Source organism: Equus przewalskii, chromosome 23 (assembly GCF_037783145.1).
Source record: "Equus przewalskii isolate Varuska chromosome 23, EquPr2, whole genome shotgun sequence".
Classification (NCBI taxonomy): Eukaryota; Metazoa; Chordata; class Mammalia; order Perissodactyla; family Equidae; genus Equus; species Equus przewalskii.
In genome coordinates, this window is record NC_091853.1 from 516,502 (window position 1) to 539,706 (window position 23,205).

The 23,205-nt window shown below is 56.1% G+C and overlaps 1 protein-coding gene across 47 annotated transcripts in view; it reads left to right on the forward strand.

Moving 5' to 3' along the window:
* Positions 1-23,205, forward strand: part of NFASC (neurofascin) — a 175,483-nt gene that overhangs the window by 139,105 nt on the left and 13,173 nt on the right. For 20 of the 47 annotated variants that reach the window (XM_070591208.1, XM_070591211.1, XM_070591195.1 and 17 more), the window contains 7 exons: positions 1,198-1,402; positions 2,553-2,675; positions 3,681-3,854; positions 6,263-6,277; positions 11,911-12,138; positions 15,632-15,748; positions 17,257-17,409. In XM_070591208.1, the coding sequence (XP_070447309.1) occupies positions 1,198-1,402; positions 2,553-2,675; positions 3,681-3,854; positions 6,263-6,277; positions 11,911-12,138; positions 15,632-15,748; positions 17,257-17,409 (1,015 nt within the window). The remainder of the gene's footprint in view (positions 1-1,197; positions 1,403-2,552; positions 2,676-3,680; positions 3,855-6,262; positions 6,278-11,910; positions 12,139-15,631; positions 15,749-17,256; positions 17,410-23,205) is intronic. The other 27 variants (XM_070591230.1, XM_070591231.1, XM_070591232.1 and 24 more) reach the window with 8 other exon arrangements.

Consider the following 23,205-nt stretch of genomic DNA (forward strand, 5'->3'; position numbering starts at 1 on the left):
CCAACTCCAGACTGTCCAGCACGTGGATTGTCAGGACTCTTGGCTCCTCCTGGTCTTTTCTGCCTGTCAGCAGCTTCTGCTCAGTCTTGAAAGGGTGACCCGAGGTGGGGAGAGGGAGAGAAATGCAGAGTATGCGAGGCTCTCCCTTATAAGTAGCTCTATTTAAAAGTTGCTTGGGAAGCGAGGGAGGCTGTGGCCATGGGATAATGCAGATTCTGTGACTAGAGGTCATCGAGAGTTGGCTGGTGGACAATTGGGGGCAGAACGGAGGGGTCGGTGTCTTCTTGGGAGGTGAATTCGGAAAGAGGGCGTGAAGGCACAGTGATGTACACACTTGAACCAACTCTTCCCCGACGCTTGACTGCACCTTAACCTACTCGCCTGGAGAATTTTCTGGCTAAAGCTCCCGTTGGGTCCCCTGCTTAAGTCTGGGCTTCCTCCTTACCTGGCTGTTGGAGGCCCGAGTGATGCTCGTGTGGCAGCCTCTCTGGAGCTCCTTACCCACTGCTGATGAGCCTCGTGCCAGTCTCTCCGCTGCACCTGGGGCACTGCTGCCTTCCACAGGCCAGCCTCTCCCACCCCAGCTCTTACCACCCCACAGCCCGGCATCCCACTGACTTGGACATGTCACCATCCCATCCCTAAAGGTCTTCAAACTATTAAAAGAAACATTTGACTTCACAGGATTAAATCAACCCTTTCTCGTACTCAGACCTCTGGGGTAACCCACTACTTTTCCACTCCTGCCTGCTGCCAATCTAAACCGTACTAATCCAGCTCAAGGGGACGCGACCTGTGAGCATGGAGCAGAGCGCTCCGTGCCTGGACCCTTTGCTCGTGTTTGTGGTTCTGGCATGGACTCCCTGAGCAAGTGGTTCCCCAGCTTGGAAATCAGTCTCATGATGGAGCAGCTCAGCTGTAGGTTTGGCCAACTTGCCTATTCCCCAGAGGGGTGAAATGGCTCAGAAAATGATTGAAACCAAAACCCCTAGTTCTTGTTTGATACCAATTCCTACTCACTAGTGGCTAAAGAAAGGGGACTCCAAGGCCACTCCACCAGCCCTGAGCGGGACTGATGAGGTCATTTGGGATTTGGAGCCTGTGGCAAGCGAAGGGAAGACCGGTCGCTACCACCAGCACTAACTACTAACCCAGCTCTGCCTGGCCGTGCCCTCACGGCCCGCCTCTGTCCTGAAGGCCTACTACTGGAGAGAGAGCAGCTTGCTGAAGAGCTTATGGGTGTCTCAGAAGAGACAGCAGGCCAGCTTCCCTGGTGACCGCCTCCGCGGCGTGGTGCCCCGCCTCTTCCCCTACAGCAACTACAAGCTGGAGATGGTTGTGGTCAATGGGAGAGGCGATGGGCCTCGCAGTGAGACCAAGGAGTTCACAACCCCAGAAGGAGGTAGGTCTGACCTGCAGCTCCTCAGGGTCGGGCAGGACAAGGGTAGCGATCCCGGGGGCCTGGAGCCGCTCCAGCGAGGCTTGGCACGGACAGCACCGGTTGACCTCTGAGTGACCTCGAGGAGCTCCCACCGTTTCCCCAGCGCACTCCAGCACCGAGGCGGCCTGCCCCAGCAGGAGGTTGTCTCTCGGGAGAAGACTGTGCGGTCTGCTGACGTAATTCCAGACAGGCTATGCAGACTGACGCTCCTGGGCACCATGGGAACCCGGGCTGCCCGACTCCTGAGGCTGAACCGCAGTCACCCTGACCACCCAGAGGCATCTGGTTCGTTTACCAGCACCCAGGACTTTCAGAGCTCTCTCGCCATCGTGATGCAGATGCTCTTGCTGAGATGGGCGGCCTGAGTGTGGGGTGGCCCTTCAGAGGACGTCCTGCCTGCCGCCGGTTTACAGGCCCCTGCTCGGAAGGCGGACGGCTGCACGTCCCCGGCGCGTCCTGCCCATTCTCCTTCGGCGGCTTGGCATTTGCTGGGCCTCTTCTGCTTCTCCTCCCTCCCTTCTCAACTCCCACCTTCCCTGTTTTCCTTCTCCTCTCCTCTGCTCTTCCCTCTGGCTTTCTTTATTCCTGTCTTCCCATCGTCCCTGTTTTGGTTTTCATCATCAGCCTCTCCTCATCACGCACCCCCTGGCACCCTGCCCATGTGTTCCATCTTGGGTTTCTTTCTCCTGCCCTCCGAATCCAGCATTGTTGCTGGGAGGCCTGGGCACTGCAGCCTCTGCACGAAGCCTCCGCAGTCTCAGCTGTAGTTGGTCCCTGCGTGGGACTGACTCTGCCCAGCTTGGAGGTGTCTTTAAGCATCAGAGCCTAACGTGCTGAATCAAGGGTCGTTACTAAAGGGAAACTTGACTGACTTCTTCCCTATTGAGACAGAATTTTGAGCCATGCTTGTCCTGACCTGGGGGACACGCCGTCCTGGACAGCGATGGGCTCTGGCCACCGCGCCGTCCTCCGGGTTCTGGCTTAGCAGTGACCCAGCGTGGGGGTTGCCCAGAGGTCAATGCCTTCATACTTGTGCTTTGTCTTTGTGTTTTCCTCGCCCTGCCTACCCCCTCCTGCCCCCTATCTCCCTGTGCTCTCCTCCTTCCTCAAGTACCCAGTGCCCCCAGGCGATTCCGAGTCCGGCAGCCCAACCTGGAGACCATCAACCTGGAATGGGACCATCCGGAACACCCCAATGGGATCCTGACTGGATACACCCTCAGATACGTGCCCTGTACGTTCTGCCCTTGCTTCTCTTAGACAGTCTGGGCATCAGACCCATTCTCATCTCTCCTAAGGAATCGAGGCAGCACACCTAGGGGTGTGGAGGGAGCGAGGGGCCATGGGAAAACCTCCCCCTGGGATTAGGGGAGGCAGGTGTCTCCTGACACAGCTCCTCCTGCAGGAGCTTCCCGTCATCGGCCGGGTGAGACAAAGGGAAGTTCCAGTCTAATGACGGAGACAAGCTGGCCCTCAGGGCTCTTAGCGTCTCCACTGCCTACAGAGGCTTCCTCGCCTGACGGAGCTTCCCTCCGGTGGGGCAGACAGTGCATGTGCAAGAGTGCACACGACTTTCAGAGGCACCCTAACAAGGTGCTGCCGTTTATGGTAAGGCAGCTGTATGTGGAGCTGCCGAGGGACTTGGAGGGACTCCGTCAGGCCCAGGGGTGGGAAGACCGCACCTCGAGAGCGTGTCACCATGCACGTGAAAAATTTTCAGCTTCTAAAGTAGGTGATGATATCCCTCTTTGGGAAGCTCACAGGGCCAGCTGTTGTGTTGTTGAGGGTTTTCATAGCCAACTCTGTGCCCGTATGCTATTTTGAATCATCTCTGACCTTTCACAAAGGAGCATTGACAATCAAAAGTTCTAATGGTTTTGCCCTAGATCTGTTTGAAAGGAAGAAAGGAACTCAGGAGTTTTGTCCTTGTTAAAAAGGCTTGGGGATTATAAACTAAATCTTTCTGAATCGGCCACATAACTTGCAGTGAGCTAGAGATATTGAGATCAGTGGGAAAGTATTAACCCTGGTGTGTCACCAAAGAGCCGGGAAGGAGTTCTTGCCCAGCACTCCAGCTGTGTTCCCTAGTCTCCCGTCCCCCAGTCTGTAAGATCACAGGCCTGGTCCACAGGCTCCCTGTCCAGCAGTCAGGAAGGCTGCCTCCTTCCAGCTGCAGATTGTATAACCCGTCGTGGTCCACGTTGCTGAAGTTCACTTCCACTTACCTATCTCTCCCCAGTTAATGGAACCAAAGTAGGAAAGCAGATAGTGGAAAACTTCTCTCCCAATCAGACCAAGTTCACGGTGCAAAGAGCAGACCCCGTGTCGCGCTACCGCTTTACCCTCAGTGCCAGGACGCAGGTGGGCTCTGGGGAAGCTGTCACAGAGGAGTCGCCAGCACCCCCGAATGAAGGTAGGTGCATGGCAGCAGCCTCGGGGGTGAAGGGTCCCCACTCCTTCAGACGCCTAGAGAAGCACACCCACGTGGCCTCCTGGCTGCCGGCCTCCTGGGGCGCAGAGGCAATGTGGCTGGAGGTCCTCCAGCCCTCGAAAGGAGAGAACCCATCTTGTATGCTGAGAGGTAGGTTCTGGCGATGTGTCTGCAAAACTCAGACCTTCTTAGACTTGCAGTCAGACCTGAGTCCCCACTTTGCCTTGACTTGCTCAGCTGCTACACATCTGTCATCTTTCCTTCTAGTGGGGGCATAAGGAGGAGAGCATGAGTCCACAGTGGAGAGGAGGAGGAGAGGGGAAGAAAGTGTGTTGGACATAAATGTGCTAATGAACTCCACAGAATCAAGAAAGTGTTCACCTGTCGAGGGAGGCAGCAGTATTACTGAGAGTGCCCCATGAGGGTGCCCCTTCTTTCCCCAAGGCTGCGTGGGGCCAGGGACGGGGGGGTGGGGAAAAGCCTTGACTCAGTCTACTTGCCCAGATCATGAGTAGAGCAGAGCATATAGTCCCTCCTTGCAGCCCGAATTGGGTGAGTTGTCAGGCTGCAGAGAGAAAGGGGAGTTGGGAAACAGCCATTTGCTGAACCAGCTTCATGAAGAGCAAATGAGCTCACCTCCTGCGTCCTGGCATCTTCCGGAAGTCTAACACCCTGACCAGAGCTGCACCTGCCTGAGGACTCCACCAGGGGGCGCGCCAGGCCCGCTGCGCCTGTGCTGGCTTCCAGGAGCCTCTCGGGGACGCGAGGCTGTAGAAGCCTGTTTTGGCAGATCCCCTAGGAAAGCGGGGAACCCCTCTGCCTCTCCAGAAGTACAGTGGTCTGTTCAACAGCCGTTTCTTGAGCACTCACAATGTGAGTGCCAAACAACGCTGCCAAAAACAAGTGATACAGAGGTAACGCTCACACCGTCCAGAAGGGAAGACAGCCACAAGAATGCCTGATTGCAGTTCAACATGGGAAATGCCCTGTTTCGATGGGGAAAGTGTAGGGGTTGCTCAGAGGACGGGATTAATTCTGCAAGGGAAGACTTCCAGGAAGAGCTGATGTGAGTAGGGATCCTTGAAGCTGACAACAGATTATCGTGTTCTAGTGCTTTCCCCAGACGGCTGAGGTCTGGTGGCCTGACCATGGACAGGATTGGACCTCCCCAACCCAGAAGAGCATCAGCACTTCCTTCACTGGGGCTACAGTCCCTGCTCCCTCTGCTGCCTTACCCGGGGCTCCCAGTTCAGCTCCGTAAGCAGCCCTGCCTCCCTCCCCAGCCCACGCCTCCCTGGCCAACAGGCCAGCACTGAGGCAGGGGGAGAGAGGCTGGGCAGAAGCTGGAGAAAGACTGGCTGTCCTTTCTGCATCCCTCCCTGGTCCTGGAAACCAGGAGTGAGCCACCCAATATGCTCCCCTCCCAGAGCGCCCTTCCAATGCCCTGGGCACACAGGCAGTCATTAGGGCTGGGGGACGTTGCGTAAGTGGCTGATAGGTGCCTGTTACCAAAGCCCTGGCCAGATGGGGTGATGCGCTGTCTTGATACGTGGAGAACCCCCATCTTTACCCCAGGACAGAACAGGCAAACAAAGCCCCATTGTCCAGCCCAGTGACCACCAAAGTGACAGTTTTGCAGCCCCAGGGAACAAGGGAACAAAGGAACAAAGAGAGACTTTCTTCTCATCTCAGGGATTTGCAGCAAATTCAGGAATTCCTTTTAGGGTTCTCAGTCCACAGTGGGTTTCTTATTTCATAAAGTATAACTGGTGGGAAAGAAGTGGGGCAGTAGGACATGAGGACAGGGGCCTCGGGGCTCCTGTCTGTCACAGCTCTGGCCTTGCCCCGCTGAGATGGTGGGGGGAGCTCCCGGTCCCATGCAGCCCCACACTAGTCAGCGCTTTGCCCTGAAGACACAGGAGCCATCCTTTCAGCGGGTTCATGTCCTCCTACACCACCTACACCGTATACTCTCAATCTGACATCAGGGAGGGTCACTCAGCCTCTTCATAAAGATCACCCCAGGCAGGGAAAGACATACCCTTGGGGAAAGACGTGGGAACACAGCCTCTAGGCGGGCTGTGCCTGCAGCCGCCTCTTAGATAGTAGTCTGTGAGTGGAGTGAATTCAGAGTGTATTAGAAACATCTCCAGACCCAGGTGGGAAGTTTTCTGTAGGAATATACCAGACCTCAAGGAGCTGAATATGAGCCCCAAACACCGGTTGGCATCCTTCGGGCAGTGGCTGGCACCCGGCCACACCATCTGGGTCAGGTGTGAGCCAGAACCTTCTCTGCTTGCTCGTCCTGTGGTCTTACCTGTGCTCTGTTTTCTCTTCCTTCTCTTGCCCTTTCTCCCTCTCTCTGCTCTCTTGGGCGCTGTGTTCTGAAGCTACTCCAACCGCAGGTACTGTACCAGCCACGGAGGTAATGGGCATGGCATGGGCAGTGCAGGTGGAGCCTGGGCCAGCCAGGGTGAAGGAGGGAAAGGCTCGGGCTGAAAGCATGCTCCAGACTCACCCTCTCAGTGGCTGGGAAGCCAGGCTGTCAAGGAGGATGTGCGTGGAGGACGGGACCAGAGGAGAGCAAACACATTCTCCTCCCTTCTCTCACTGTTTGCCCCCTACTGAGAAGGAGGATGGCTTAGAAGGAGCCCCCCAAACCGGGGGTCCACACCTCTTCTCTGGAGCTGAGTGATTACTTCCCCTGAACCACCTGGGTCCCCGACGTCTCAGGCACAGAGAGTGGGTCCACAGCATTTGGTGGCCATCTATGCTGCACCGTGAGTGGGGGCAGCTTGGTCCTGTCTGCTGGTCGGGCTGCCATCCCCTGAAAGGGTGACCTGTGGGTGAGCACGCGGTGCATGCTGGCCTTGCATGCTGCACGGGGCCCAGCCCCAGCTCTGCCATCTCCCATGGGTTCTGGTCATTGTGAACACATGAGCATGCCCTCAGGTAGGGCGAGGTGCTCCAGGACCTGGAGTCTCAGTGGGTGCCGTGGGCTGAACCCCAGCTTCTCAAAGTCCTCAGCGTTCAGAGCCTCCACTCTCGGGGTCTGGGAGGCAGATGCACCACAGAAGAGAGGTGCTGGGCAGGCTTGTCCTGGCTTAGGGGATGACTTGCTAACCAAGGGCCTCCTCGCAAGTCCTCGTGTGTGGTGGGTTTGAGGAACTTCAGAGAAGGCCTGTCTTCAAGCTGGAGAAGCTAGGCAGGGGGCCCCGGGGTTCCTTCCCCCGCCCTCCTGTGAAGAGGAGCCTTGAGAACAAGGCTCGCCCTGGCAGAGCAAAGGCGGTGGGACAAGGGGTCACAGAGCCTCCTCGAGCTCTAGGCAGCGGGGAAATCAGAGGACCGGGTGAGGAGTCTGAGGGTGACTTATGAAGAGGCTGCCACCGCTGATCTGGTTCCCCCGCCACTCCGCTCCCTCGCCCCTGCATTTGGGTTGGTTCTGTTTCTGTTGCCACTCTGCTTCCTTCAGTTTGCATGTGTTCTTCCAGCCAGATCTGTGGGCACCATCATCCTTCCTTCCATCCCCCCAGTAACTCAGGCTGCCGGGGCCCAGTGCCTCTGAGCTCCTCTGCTGAGATGTGAGGCAGAGAGGTGGCCTGGGCCTGGGCCTGGGGATAAAGCCATCAGTGCCCTCTGGGGGTCACCCTAACCTCCAGATTCAAGTTTGCATAAGGCTGTCTTCTGGGACTGTGATAGCAGGCGCTCAGGGTGGCCTGAGCAGGCTTAGAGAGAACGGAGGGGAGACACAGGGAGGGCACCAAGAAAAGCAACTAGAAGCTCAGTGGTCAAGCAGCTCCCGGTCTACCTCCCCCATTCTGGCCCCCCAGGACCCAAGGCAGGTGGGTCTGATGGCAGGGAGTCTGCCTTGTTGGTGGCAGCATCCATCTATGCTGCCCCTCTCGTGAGTGGCAGTTGTGAGGGGGATGGGTCTAATTCCAAACATCCCACTTCCTGCTTCCCATTTAGAAAAGACCCAAGCTCATCATGGTATGCAGAATGAGCTCAGGGTTCTATGCATCAATCAAATGTGTGTCCTAGGCTCCGGCTTCCACATGACATGGTGGTGGAGGCACATTGCACTTCTTTGTAAATGAGATGTGCTGATAACATCAGCCATTCGGAGCTTTAAATGCTTGAGAACCTTCTGCACAATCTGCAGGCCCAAGCGATGGAGCCCAGGTTCTGCGTTTTTGATGTGGGCCTGGTGTCGGCCCACTGCTCCCTTCCCTCTTATCCTCTCCAAACCCGGGCGGGTTTCCCCAAACGGATCTGTTCATATCTGACGCGGTGAAGATCACCCCTCTCGTGCCCTGGTATCTGCATGCTCAGGATGGCTGCCCGTCTGTCCGAGCCATCTGTGCTTTGGTCAGGGTGGTCCATGTGCCATGTGGACATTTTTGGACTGAACCTTCCATCTTGGAATGTATGGAAACTGCTGTCCTCATCTTTGACTCAGCTCAGATCTGCAAATGCAGCTCCATGGCAGGCTCTGGGGTCAGAAAGATGAGTATGAGACGTGTCACCTCTCTTCTTCTCAAGTGTCTCCATCTCCTACGTGGTACTTCCAGAAACTCAGGTGGAAAACCCTTGGCCGTGGCTGGGATGCCTTCCAGGGTACGTTAGGCAGCCCGTCAGGCTGACACTGCCTTCGGCTGGGGGTCCTGTGCTTCCGGTTCTAGGCCCACCCTGGATCCCCCTTATCCTGGTTGCCAGGCGGGTAGTCTCCACCCAGCACTGACCAGGGCACCTCTCCAGCCTGAACTTCCTGCTGTGGCTGGAGATGAGGTCCTAGCCCAGCAGTGTGTCTGTCTAACCTGTGGGCCACTCTGTCTGCAAGTCCCCTTCTATCTGCTGCGCCAACCCTGCCCTTGGGGATGGAATCAGCCAGATCCCCTTTGACCTGAGCCCTAGGCGGTCTCCCATGGTTTGAAAACCTGCCTTCCCTCCCACCTGTCCAGGCCTCTGACCCTCACTCACCTGACTCCTCTGCCCCTTCCCTCAGAGCCTTGCCTTCTTGCCTCTGCCTCCTTGTCTCCCCGGCCTGTCCAGCCGTGGGACAATAGTCACAGCTAAGGAGAGGTCAGAGAGAACGTCACTACCTCAGCCAGCTAAGGCTGCATCCTCCATGCTGACTCTCATGACAGGTGCCCTCTGGGCGGACGCCCAGAAGCGACTCCTTTCTCTCACTCCCTTCTTGTACCCTTTCACTAAGACCCTGAGACTCCTGCTGCTGAGCCAGAGGAAAGGCACTCAGGTAGCCATCAGCAGCATCACCTCCTTCTTGTCACGCTTGGCAGAAGGGTCCGTCAGAGGGAGGGGATGAGACTGCGTGGAAGCACCCTCAAAGTCATTTCTCATTTGTGGCTCCGACGAGCAGGGCCCAGGAAGAAGCTCGCTCTCACCCAGCCCCTCTGAGCATCTCTGGTCCTAGGGCTGCCCACTGGAACGCCCAGGGAAGTGCGTACGAGCCTGGCTGTGGACCCTGTGTAAGTGCGAGTGTGTGCATGTCTGTACAAGGACCAAGGGATGCATGACAGTGTGCAGGTTTGGGGAGAACTGACACCGACTCAGGGCCTGGGATGCAGCCCCGCTGCGCGTGGAGGAAGGGAAGCCAGGTCTGCACCACAGAGATGGGCGATCTCAGTTAACAGGGTGTTTCTTGATGCCTTTTAAATAGCCATAGGAAAGGGAGACCCTGTGAACACTGCCTTTGCCAGGAATTATTAGGAAATACACTATTGATAAGGAACTAAGCAGAGCGGTCCTGCCCACATGGACGAAATGGCCTCTTGAGGTTCCTTCCGGCACAGAGCAGAGGGGAAGTCCCTGTGTGTCCACAGCCGGCAGCGGCCAGGGACCAGGCCTGGGAGAGAGCTGACCTTTGTCCTGTGGGTCTCTCAGGCCTTTCCGTGTGTGCGTTTGTCTGGGTTGGTGGAATAGGCGAATTCCCTCATACTGAGCTTATTTTTATAGCACTGAGCTCACATTCTAGGCCTGGGGCCACCTTGGACTGAAGTACATCCTTGAAGAATGACTCTGGGAGGGAGAGTTGTCGCACCCCACACCCCAACGCCTTCCCCTGGGTGGATGGGGTTTGGGGAATCTCTGGAATGCATGGGGCGTAGTCAGCTGCCCCTGTGCCTTCGGTCAGCGCCCTCAGGCCCAGCAAGGCCTCTGATCTTACAAATAGGAAAGGACCGGGATCCCAGGACCAGTCCCTCCTTCTCTCTGGGGGGCTTGTAATCCTGGAGGCCCAGGGGCATGAAAGGGCTTTTGTTGGTCAGCCTCTTGTTGAGAAGGCTTAGGAGCTCTTAATTCTTCCCTGAGAAGCGCTCTCTGGCAGTTCTCCCTCTGGCTTCCTCCCTGCCCTGGCCTCCTTTTGGAGGGGTGGTGGATATTATTTTCCTGAGCTTCTGGAGATCTGAGATAGGGGGTATGTCGCTATTCTTGGGAACTAAGAGTTACCTTCTTATGTCTTAATGTCCCAGCCTAATGCTCCATCAGCATCAACACGAGAAAGTAGAGCATGATCAGATGACAGGAGACGGAGCGCCAAGAGGACAGGTGGCTCTCTCTCTGCTTCACCTCATCATTCTTCTCACACCTCAGCTCTAGCAACACTGGCTCTAAAAAGTAATAGGGCAGCCCTTTGTGAGCTTCCACGATCCTTCTGTAGAAGGAAGGAGGGCCCATGGAAACACTGTCACACAGATAGACTTAGTCCCCTAGGCTGACTGGCGTCCAAGGGTAGCTTTGATGGCAGATAAAGACGTGAGAGTTAGCACAGACTTGAACCTCCCTCAAGATTTATGCAAAAAGAAGCCCAGGCGTGTATCTCACTCAGCCCCAGGTTTCTGCGTTTCCTGCAGGCTTGGGAGGTGGTGCTGCTGAGCCCAGGCATGTATCTCACTCAGCCCCGGGTTTCCGCGTCTCCTGCAGGCTGGGGAGATGGTGCTCCCGAGCCCAGGCGTGTATCTCACTCAGCCCCAGGTGTCCGTGTCTCCTGCAGGCTGGGGAGATGGTGCTGCTGAGCCCAGGCGTGTATCTCACTCAGCCCCAGGTGTCCGTGTCTCCTGCAGGCTGGGGAGATGGTGCTGCTGAGCCCAGGCGTGTATCTCACTCAGCCCCGGGTTTCCGCGTCTCCTGCAGGCTGGGGAGATGGTGCTCCCGAGCCCAGGCATGTATCTCACTCAGCCCCAGGTGTCCGCGTCTCCTGCAGACTGGGGAGGTGGTGCTCCCGAGCCCAGGCGTGTATCTCACTCAGCCCCGGGTGTCCGCGTCTCCTGCAGGCTGGGGAGGTGGTGCTCCCGAGCACGGTGGCAGAGCAATTCTATCAGTGCTCCTTTACCCCTCTGATGCAAAGAGAAAGGACTGGGGTGCCTGGACCCCAAATGTCCTAGAGAGAAAGGCAGTCTCTACAAGTTAGGGTGGATTGGGTAGTTGCAAGAAGGCCCATCACTGGGCAGGGAGATGGAAGAGAGGCGGGGGAATAAACAAGAAGAGCTGAGAGGCTGGGGTGAAGGTGAGCAGTGGAGGCAGGATGGCTCCCCCACAGAGTGAGGTCGTTGTTTTGGGTGCTGGTGGAACTCAAGCAGGCATGAGAAAGGGTGATCTTGGAGTGGATGGCTGGCAGGGGCAGGCTCCTCGGTGTCCTGCAGGACAGGGCCCACCAGCTTCCAAGGCCAGGGCTCCAGGGCTGGATCCAAGCGGTGCTGCTTGGCCTGGGACTCCATGCTGTCCCTGGGGCCTGAGCGATTCCCACCTTCATCCTCACCCTTGGCTGGGTGCATGCTGGGTGCTTGGAGCCACGCAGACCGTGAGAAGAAAATGAAACACACAGGGCTTCATTCTCTTCCACTCCCGTGGCTGTGTGGCCTCTTGCTGTGACCCGTCTGACCTGGTCCATCATGCTGCGGGAGGCTTCTCATGACTAAGTGCCATGTCTTCACCGGGCTGCCTGCCTTGCACGGGGCTGTGTGTCCAGGCTGGGGGCAGCCCAACCAACCAGACTTGGCTGTTTTAATTTCCCTCTCAGCTCCTCCCACGTTGCCCCCGACTACAGTGGGTACTGTGAGCAGTACTGATGCTACTGTCACTGCTGCCACCACTGAAGCCACAACAGTCCCCATCATCCCAACTGTCGCACCTGCCACCATCGCTACCACCACCGTCGCCACAACTACTACAACCACTGCCGCCACCACCACCACCACCACGGAGGGTCCTCCCACCACCACCACCGGGACTAAGATACACGAATCCGGTACTGCCCATTGTCCACGCTCCCCCGTCCCTCCACCTGCAGGCTTCCCCAGATAGGAGGGGGCATCTGGGATGGTGTTGACAACACCTCCCTTTGATTCCGCTTTGGCAACACCCATGACTGGATTCTCAGTCTGGCAGCCTGGAGGCGTGGAGCACCCCTACCTGCACTCCTTGGGTGGTTCTCCAGTGCTCCACACCCCCGTCCTAGCCTCAGATCCCTGTTCTTTAGCAGAGGGCCACGCTCCTCAGGCAGGGCCCCCAGGTCCTGGATGGTAGGGCTGCCTCCAACGACATGCCAAGTGGGTGCCTCAGGGCTGAGCCCTCCAGAGGTGGGGGAGATGGGAAAGGAAAGGGCCTACCCTGGACGACAGCCGTATTGAGTCCAGCCTGGCAGCATAGAGGGCCAAGGGCTGGCCATGCCTGGCAGCTCTCTTCCCAGAACTCTGCTTCTCCCTCCCCCCCCCCCCCAACCCAAGGTCCACTTACAGGCTTTTCCTTTAAAAAGCCAGAGCTTCCAGGACACGCCATCGCAGGGGAGTCCTGTAATGCCCGAAGGTGCTCTGTTGCTCTTCCCGCTCCTATTCCCTCTCCCCTAGATGCACACGGAGAGGGAAAGCCGCAGCCTTTCTAGGGGCCCTGGTAAGAATCAGCCCCAGGACTGGCCTGCATCACGCAGCTGAGCCAGGCAGCTCTGTACTTCCAGCGTGAGGAGGCCCCTCGGGAATCCAGTGATCCCTCTAAGAACCAGCCTCAAACACTCTTTTATCACCAGGGAGGGGCGGGCCTCTAGCTTGCAGAGCCCACAGGCCAGGTGTAAAATCAGTGATGCAGCCCGAGGGCTGGCAGGAAGCACCCAGAACCCTCCTCCAGTAGCTGTAGAATTGTAGGCCCCTTGTTTCCTGGGCGAGACCCTCCACCTTCCGAGGCCTCGCCGTCTCCCACCCCACCCACTTCTCTCAGTACCTGAAGGAGGATGGAGGTTAATGCGCGAGTGCGTATCGTCTTTAATTCGTTCATTTGGAGTCATGTGAGCTGTAGGGGAGACAGGTGGTGTGTGGCTGACATGCTCCTGAGTCCTTGAAAACACTGATTTGCTTTGAAGGTGCAATACCTAGAATTTAGATGGCATGCCCTTGGGAAGAAGTTGGCTGAGGAGAAGCCTGCCGGGCTACAAGACGCTGCCCCCGCAGTCTGGTGGTGGGTGCTCTTTGGGGCGGCAGGGAGGCGTCTCTTGCAAGCAGTGGGGCTCCCTGTCCCGTTGCTGCTTCGAGCTCACAAGGGAGATGGACGCACAGAAGGTGCGGAGGGCAGTGGCTCTTGCTCTCTGTGGAGTGACTTGCCCTCTGGAGAGATGGGCCTTGATGCCACATAGGACTAGCCCCGGGACTGTCATGCCCGAGCTCTGACGGTGCCTGAGATGCTGTGGAGGCCTGGCTATGCCCCTGGCCTTATCCTCAGAGCTGGGGCCACCCCTTGACATCCTCACCTCCCTTCCCCAGCAGAATGGCTCTGCTGCCCAAGATTCTAAAATGAATTTTCATCTTTGTCATGTCTTACACCTTAGGACAAAATTTTTCCTAAGTTTACTTTTTTCAGGGGGAAATGGGACTTTTTATTTGTCCTTAACTTGTGTCTCTCAGATTTCAAGGAATACTCCTTAATTCGCACATTCCAGGAACCAGCAGAACAATCCCCACTTGCCCTCCCTCACCCTTTTGGTTGTGGAGTCATTGATGGCTCTCCTTCCTGGTCCTTCTTTTTGAAAGCTTCAGTTCTTCCGTGGCCACCGTCTTGGTCTGTCTGTATGGCAGTGCCTTCCTCCAACTCCCGCCTCTGAGTCGTTTGGTTTCCCGTGGCCTGGCCTTTCCTAACAGTGCCCCAGTCTCCATTGCCTTCAACACAGATTTGGGTCAGTATTTGTATTGGTGGCCAAACCATTTAAACCCAAATCCTCTGGCTATTTCCAGGGCCCAGAGCTGAGGAAGAGGAAACTCAAGTCCCCAAATCGTGACTAATCTCAATTCATTCCCACTCGCAAGAGCCATGAGATTGCAAGGAGCTGGGGTTGGGGTGGCTTGAAGCAGCCAGGACAATGGAAACGTGCAGCTGATGAGTCAAAAAGCTGGCTTCCGCCCTCCCCATGGAGAACGCCCTGTGGTGCCATCAGCGAGATGTCTTTCTTGGCCCCACACCTAACATGAATCATATTCACCTCGGGCACCCCACAACTGACAAGGTTGTAGTAAGAGAAAGCACTTCTTTGAAGGGAAGACCAGGAGATCTTTTATCACTTCCCCAGCCCTGCAGACTCGGTCACATGTCGAATAGATAATGAATAAATGCATCACCAATGCACTCTATTCACTTATTTTTGACAAGTGAGTTGGTGACAGTGTCTCCTTGCATGCTAATAAAATATACAGGAGCCACACTTGTAAAGTCTTTGAAATACAAGGCTTCGCGCTAGTACTCCACTATTAAATCTTTGCTGGGAAATGGGGTAATCAGACTGCTGGGACTCTTGAAGAATGATTGCATTTGAAGATTAGAGCCATTCTCCTGTCCACAGGCTATGGTTTCAGACGGCACAATGGCTTTGATAAAGTGGCTCCCCGCTCATAGGGACGAGATAATTAATGTCTTTTGTGTTGCACGGAGATCAAGCCTCAAAGGCTATAGTGCTGAGAACCCAACAGAACAGGATTCTTCTGGCGTCCGGACCACTGAGGGTTGGATGTCAAGGAGGAGCTATCTTCTCTTGGTCCCACCTGGCCCATGAGAGGAGGACGAAGGGTTCATATTGTCTCTATTGGGACCCTGGAGTTCTGAGCCCCAAGTCCCCTTAGACACGCTGAGGCCGTTTTCCATATAATCCAGGATCTTGGTGACCAAGAATGGCCCCAGGGGGCTGCTCGGACCAGAGTCACTTGTCTGGGTTCCCATTCTCCTCCAGTTTCAGGAGCCCATTAAAGCTCTCCCATGTTTGGTCTTGTCCTTCCTGCATATCTCACGTGACTCTCAAGTGGCTTTTAAAGATACCTCTCTCCCTCCTGTAGAACGTCTGGTTGAAGGGAAAGAGGCTGGCACATCTTGCCCCCTCTGCGTCCTAGCCAACAGGGCTTTTTCCTGGCCCCTTTTGCTGCACCATTCAAATCCATGACAAGGGATCTAAAAAGGGAATGTGCCCAGGTTAGAGCCCCCAGTGGCATGGATCAAAACCCACTCTTTCATTCCTACCCCCACCTGTGCGAACACACAGACATTTCCAGCTCTCCCTCACATACAGCTCCTCCTGGCTGCACCTGCTCATACCTGGACGGCAACCTCCAGCCTGGCCACCAAGGCTGCAGCTTGGAGCTCTCTCAGGCCCTGTGCACAGCCACTTCTGGCTCTCCCCTTTCCTAGCCACCCGTGTGTGTGTCTGTCTGTCTGTCTGTCTGCAGCACTGCCTCCCTCCTCACCACTAACTCCTCTTCTAACCTGCCCACCAGCCCCGGACGAGCAGTCCATATGGAACGTCACAGTGCTCCCCAACAGTAAATGGGCCAACATCACCTGGAAGCACAATTTCGGGCCCGGAACTGACTTTGTGGTTGAGTACATCGACAGTAAGCATTGCTGTGTGGGGTGGTGGTGGCGGCGGCGGCGGCAGCTGTGGCGGGTAGTGTAGATGCCATTAAAGCGATCCTGTGGACTCCCTCCGGCTCGGAGAGGACTCTTAGCCCGGCTTAATTACGGCTTAATGAAATCGATATGCGCTCAGGTGGCGTGAGGCGGAGGAGCAAGCTCAAGAAACAGGAGCAGGGGGATGGAGGAGCAGGCTCAGGGCTAGGAGAGGGGTGGAGGAGCAGGCTCAGGGACAGGAGTGGAGTGGAGGAGCAGGCTCAGGGACAGGAGGGGGTGGAGGAGCAGGCTCAGGGACAGGAGTGGAGTGGAGGAGCAGGCTCAGGGACAGGAGGGGGTGGAGGAGCAGGCTCAGGGACAGGAGGGGGTGGAGGAGCAGGCTCAGGGACAGGAGGAGCTGCAGAAGCTGTTGGAGGTCTAGGGTCGTGTGTGCTGGGGAGGTCCTCGGTGGTGGGACCTTCCATCCACTTCCTGCCCAAGATGAGAGATCTGAATTACCCCAAAATGAGCCAAATCTCACCTCTGCATGGATCTCTTTAACTCAGAATCCATGTTTTCTGGTCTCCACTAGACAGGCTGGGCCAGTTCAGACTTGGGTACAAGTGTGCTTTGCTCACTGAGGGACGCCAGTGGCCCACAGCAGAGGCATGAGCCAGGGTCGTTTTCTCTGAGCTCCTGCCTTGAGCTGAGCTGTTCACTCTTTACTGGATCTTGGGACCAAGAGTGTAGATAGGAGAAGACTAGAGTGTAGTCAGGATATCCACCTTCTCTGAGTGCAGGCCCCTGGTTCTGAGGGGTCACATGCACCATGAGGCCTCTTTGGCACATGCTCTGAGCAATTAAGCCAGGAAACCCACTGAGTTCCCCCTGGGCTAGCCACCCGACTGTCTCTGAGGAAAGAACCGAGCCAGCTCTCAGTTCTCTGTGGTTGGAGGGGGAATCCCGTCCACAGAATCTGAACCCCTAGTTTGGTCCACTCTTTTCCATCTTTCTGCCAGCGCCGTTCACCCTACACCTCAGACACACAGGTACTCACTGCCGCTGATGTGTGAATTCTCCACGCAGCGAGAAATGAGAGGTGAAACCGAGTGTGAGAGCCAAGAAGCAGGGTCCCATCTGACCTCCAGGTGCCATGAGAGATGCTGACGGCTCTCTGACCCTCTCCAGGATAACAGAGCGTTGGCTGACATGCTGGGAGCTTAAGGAAGTAGATGGTAATGTGTGTAGTGCTAAGACTGTGGCAAGGAAAGAAAACTTCAGGGGCAGGCGTAGTGTCCTCAGCTGAGGGGCCATCGTGTAGGAGAGCCAGCATTGTGTGGAAGGGCTGGTGGTGGAGCTGCCTGGTGACCTCCTGGTCTGCGCGAGGGCCTGGCCCCACGACCCCTGGCCCCTCCTCCCATGTGTCTGCTTTTGACAGGTGACCAGGACCCCAAGCACCGCCTCCCCAGCAGCTGGTGCCTGGCCTTAGCTGACTGAGGTTTCTGTTCCCCAGGCAACCATACGAAAAAAAGTGTCCCTGTTAAGGCCCAGGCGCAGCCTGTCCAGCTGACAGACCTCTATCCCGGGATGACATACACGTTGCGAGTCTATTCCCGGGACAACGAGGGCATCAGCAGTACCGTCATCACCTTTATGACCAGTACAGGTGAGAGGGGATCTGGCCTGGCCATCCCCTACAAGCATGGGGCAATTCATTCCCATCCTCAGCGTCCTGCTTGTCTCTCTTCCTTGGAAAGCAGGATCCTCGCCGCCATTCCCCACCTTGCATGGCGTGTCTCAGCTCTTATGTGTCAGTCTACAGCTCCCAGGAAGACGAGAGGAGCCAGGAGTGCATGTGCAGTGGAGAGGACGCCACGCTCTGACTCTCTGGGGATACGTAGGGAGTCAGAGGAAATGGGAGGATTGTAGAATGAGGACGGAGACTGCCCAGCCCCCACGGTGCTTGAAACAAAAGGACTTGGTGTATGTGCAAACTTGGTCCCTGTGTGTGAATCTGGGGCCTGCTGAGTGCAGGACAGCCTGCCCCATAGACACAGGGGTTTGCTTCCTGCACGTGGGATGAGGGGACAGGATCACCAAGGGTCTTGACCCAGACATCTCCCCAGGAACCAAACAGGATCAGCATGTATGTCACTGCCTTGCCATTGTCACCTGTTGTTGAAAAATTCCAAAGTGTATGACATGAGTTGTTTGGGGCTTTGTTTTGATTTAACTTTTGTCCCAAGTTTGTCACTGCTTAACAGTAATTGGCCTTTTGCCGTGCTGGGGAGGGGAAGGAGCCCTCCAGCGCTGGACTAGTTCTGGCTCTAAAGGGGCTTCAGCTGTGATGGAGAAGCATCTTCCTTGTGCAAAATCAGCAGGGCACGGGGGGCTCAGTAAAGGGTACAAGCTTCCGAAATCTCTCAGGTGGTCAGGGTGGCTGGCCGGGGTGGCTGGCAGGCTGGAGATGTGAGGGCACTTGCTTGTCTGTGTACATCTTTAAAATCTGCCAGGCGGGCTGGCCAAGTTTATGCTAAGCCCTGGGGCTAAGGGCAAGGGTCCGGGAGAGAGTGAGAGAGAAAATGACCGGTCTCTACCCCCAGGCATGTCCTAATCAGATGCAGGTTAATAGACAGAAGGATGGAGAAGAAACACACGATGATTTGCATGAACGTCTGAATGTTGACTTACCTGTTCTTTACCCTCCCTGTGCCTGGCCTGCCGAGGCCAACCCTGCCAGCTTGCATCTTGAGAGTAACTGCCCATCTGCATAAATGCTCACTCCACCCGTTGTAGCCTGGTCCCTCCTGGTCTGGACATCCTGTCCTGCCTGTGTCTCCGCCTGTCCTGTGTATGTCCATGCCATCAAGACTCAGGGAGTCCAAGAGTCCAGCTGCCTGCTTGAGGCTGGCCAGGCCAACTCAGGCAGGATGTGTGTGAGTGGCCAGGCCATCTTGGGAGCCAGGCAAGGGAACTGGACAGTTGACCAAGTGGAGCAGGTGGCTAGACCCTGTCTCACCCAGTCGGGGTCCCAAGCTGTTGCTCACCAGTGCGTGCATTTGGTTTTGCTGTATTACAAACGCGAGTCCAGCGCAGAGTCAGGAAGCAAAGATGCGAGTCTGGGATGAGGTCCATCCTAGGGATGCTGCACAAGCCAGCACAGCCCGCTTTCAGAGTTTGACCTCCCCCAGGGCTAAGCCCTGGAGCCATGGGTGAGGACTGGGGAGAAAGAGCCAGAGAGAAAAGGACCAGTTGCTGCCCTCAGGGATGTCCTAATGCGCAGCAACATATCGAACACGCAGTACAGAAAAAACCCAGTGATGGTGGAGGACACGCTCTGAATGTCCACTCAAACGCTCGTCTCTCTTTTCCTGCGCTTGGTTTGCAGAGGCTCGGCCTGACAACTGAGTGAGCAAGGCTCTCTGCACTTAGAGTTCTCCTGGCTTCCTCCCAGTGCGAGCTGGATGGGCAGGTTTATGACCCTAGCTCTGAGTAAATTTCTATTTGCAAACCACATAGGGAAAGAAAATATTTTCACTTTCTGAAGCTTGCACGTGCCTGCGAGTGTGTGTCCAGATCCTTCAAAAATGCACGCTGTGTTTCCTGTGGGTGGACTCCAGAGCTAGATTCACACAACCCCCCAGGTCCCTGTGTCTCCTCGGAGCAAGAGTTTGTGAGCATCTCTGGGCCCGGCCACTTGTCATCTAGGCAACCACAGGCTGTTGCTTCAGTCCACAGACTCAAACCTGTGACAGTGGTTCAGGAGGGAAATGGCAGGAAGCCACCAGGAGTGCTCACAGGCTCCCGAGCCTCAGCAGAAGGACCCCACACGGGGAGTCAATCAGCTCCCTGAAGCTTTTGAAGCCAAAGAGACCGGAGGGGCCACAGACACATACCCCTGGACTCCAGCAGGTCCTGGGTGGCGGGATGGGCTGAGGCAGCAGCGTGACACGCTGATGGTGGGCCAGCAAGAAGGGTGGCAACCTGCTTCAGACCTCAGGAAAGGAAAGGGACACTAGGGGTCTAATGTCGTTAGCCTCTCTCTGCTGCGTCTGGGAGAAACCCAGGCCGGAGCGAGGAGTGTAAAATGACACTGCGGTGAGGCAGCCAAGCCGGGCTGCATTTGAAGAAAGTCCGTCCCTGTTACATTTGTTCATCTATCCCTATATCTGAAGCAGAATTCTTCTGCCAGTGTGGAATGACTGGCCTGTCTTCCGTGCGCAAACCAAATTTCTCGATTGGAGTCAGGAGTCGTGGGCACTGTGGGGTGGGGCAGTGCGGAGGCACACAAATCTGACCTCCAGTCAAGAGAGGTGTTGGGCCTGTTTGCCAGGCCCGGGGGCTGAGGAGCGGGCGCTGCTCTGGCCCCTGCTGGTGCCAGGGGAGGTGGGCGTGTGAGTGCACCTGGGCTTTGAATGTTGGTGTGACCGTGTCCATTAGGATCTTCAAGCATGTTGAACAGATCGGTTACAGATTAGGAATGGTGCTGGCAGGCAGACATGGCTGCCCTGACGCCTTGCTACATGCCTTCCACCACTCAGAGCCCGCCGGGGGTCGGGGGTGGGTCACGTTGTGAGTGAGATCATCATGTCCTAAATTTCTGTGGTTCTTGGCAAGCCACATCATTGTGATGGGGTCTGACTGAGGCCGCCTTCCGCCTGGTTCCACTTGGTTTGGACAGCCTTCTGTGTCCGTCCTTCACAGAAAATTCTTTGGCCTTTTTCAGTAAGGACTGAAGGTAGCAGTGGAACGTCACTGGTGCTGTCCTGACACCACCGTGGAAAGCTACATTTACTTTCTAGATGGCGCATATGGCCGCTTTCTCTCCCAAGAGAAGGGAATCTCTTGGAGATGGCGGTCAGGGGGTGTCAGAACATGCTTCAGGAAGATGGCAGAGCAGACAGGTCACTGCAGGCATACAAACCAGCCTCTCTGCACAGGGTGGGACCCCCATCCACACACAGGCTGAAGTGGTGCCCAGCTGTGGCACACAGTCAAGCCAATATCCCTTTGACGCCTAGTGGGTATCAGGGAGAAAAACGAAAGCCCTACCTGATGTTTAACTGTATTATAAGGAGATTAAACTGATTGTTAATCAATAAGTAGTCACTGACCACTTGTGATGTGACCAGCATCATGCTAAGTACTTGGGGCTCAGAGAATCCCCTGTTCACAAACCTTTAATAGTATAATTGGAAATGAGGACCCAGGAAACAGAGCAATTGAATGTTAGGTTGCATGGAGTAAATGGGGGTGAAATCAGAGTTCATAGATTGATGTGAGCTGAAGGAATCGTAGCTTCAGGAAGGAGGGCAGAATGTGGAGGGGGGAGAGGAAGACCAGAGTGCATGGAGGCCAGGCGCCATGCCAGCGTCCCAGGAACGTACTGTGTCCTTGGGGTCTGATAGGCACAGGGTGAGGAGACCCCTCTGGAATGGAGCAGTGAGGTGACGATGAGAAGCATTTTGGAAGGAGAAATGATAGCCCTTAGAGAGAAGAGGGAAGCCACTGGCAGAAGGCGGGGTGGAGGGGTGCAGGAAGACACAGGCTGAATTTCAGACAGACCAACAGACCATCCAAGGAGCAGTCAGGAGGAGGTGCTGGGCTTACTGTGGATCTGGCTGGAGGGACAATGAGAGGTGAATAAAGGGATTGCCAGTGGGAAAGTCAGGACTGGAGGGCAGGTGAAGGCAAGAGAGAAGGATGGAGAGAAAGGTTTGGGAAAGACCCACTCCGTGGGGACAGTGGAAGCAGGGAGCGTGGGAGGCTTGAAGTTAGTTCATTGGGGCGGAGAAAGCAGCTGGCGGGACCTGGAGACGGTGGAAGATTCTGGAGTTGACCTGTCAAAGGACAGCACGTCAGCTGCAGCAGAAGAGTCTGGCAGGTCCCTCGGGGATTTTGTGTTAAGATACAGAAGCTTCAAAGTGTTTAATAGCAGAAGGGAGGAGGCAGCCAAGAGGAAGAAATTGAAAAGGCTAGAGAGCTGGAGACCCTACCAGACTGAGCCGTCAAGGAAGGGAGGGGTTGGGTCCCACCGCTGAGGCGAGCACAGCCTCGTCATCGAGGAGAGGAGAGCCTTCCCTGGTCCAGGAGGAAGGGACATTGTGGAGGCTGCGAGGTGGGGTAGGCGGGGTCCACCGCCTGCCCAGACAGAGGGAGGAGGTAATGGGGGAGCAGCACGAGAGGGAGGGAGGAGCTGTTTAGGGGGGACAGAGAGAGGAATCAAAGGATTGCCAGGTGGCAGCGAGAGGCCAGTTGAAGTAGAACATGGTGCCTCTGCAATGGGCCTGCGTCTGCATCTTCCTCCAGCAGGGCTCGTGGCAAGAGCGGGAAAACGCAGGCGTCGTGGGAGTTGCGTGCTGAAGTGGGCGACACGAAAGGGGGATGGTGTGGAGCTCAAGATAAGCAGAGGCCCCATCAGGCCAAGAGGGGGGGAGCGGACAAATGACCAGAAGGCCGTCGAGCATTCTTCCGCTGATTAGATGTGACCTGAGTGCCTCCTGTGTGTAAGGCTCTATCCCGGCACTGGGGAGACAGCAGTAAACCCACGGTTCCCCCTCAAGGAGCTTACTTTCTGGGAGGAGGGACTAAAGTAGAGTGGCAAAGCACAGACAGCCTGAGGTCACATCTCAACTCTACCACTTACTAGCTCTGTGACCTCAAGCAAATCGCTTAACCTCTCTGTGCCTCAGTTTCCTCATCTGTCAAATGGGTAATAATAAAAACCCACTTTATGGGGTTGTAAGAATTAAATTAGATTCCGGTGGAAAGGTACTTGGAGCAGTGCCTAGTCCACAGGAAGTGCTTATGAGTGTAAACTGTTGGTAGTAGAACCATATCAAATGGTTACAAGCGCCGTGAAAAAGATAACTTAGAGCCCTCAGAAAGAGACTGACTGGTCAGGGAGAGGGTTTTGCTTTAGCCGGGAAGGTCTGGGAAAGCCTCTCTGAGGAGGAGGTGGCATTTGCTGGGGCAGCCATCTGAAGAAAGAGCAGCAGATGCAAAGGCCCTGAGGCAGGAATGAGAGTGGCCAGTGAGGCTGGAGCACAGAAAGTGAGGGGAGAATGGTGGGAGACAGGACCAGACAGGTGGCTGGGGCCAGCTGGGATGGAGCCTGACAGGTCGGGACGGGGAATGCAGGTCTTTCCCCAACAGCAAGGAGAAGCATCAGAGGGCTGAAGCGTGGAAGTGATGTGACCCCACGCAGGGTCTGAGGAGGATGTCTGTGATGCCACATGGGGAGTGGCCTGCGGGGCACGTGTTCTGCGGGAGAGTGCCAGTGCGGAGAGTGCTCACCCTGCAGGACCCTGCTTGGTGCTCTGCCTTTGGTGGGGTGCTGGGAAGCTGTCAAGAGTTTCTGCACCCAAGAAGCCCCCAATAGGGTTGCTCCAGACACCTGCCTGCCCGTGCCGCATGTGCCAAGGGCCCTGGAGTACCGCGAGGCCCAGCTCTGCTGCTCCGC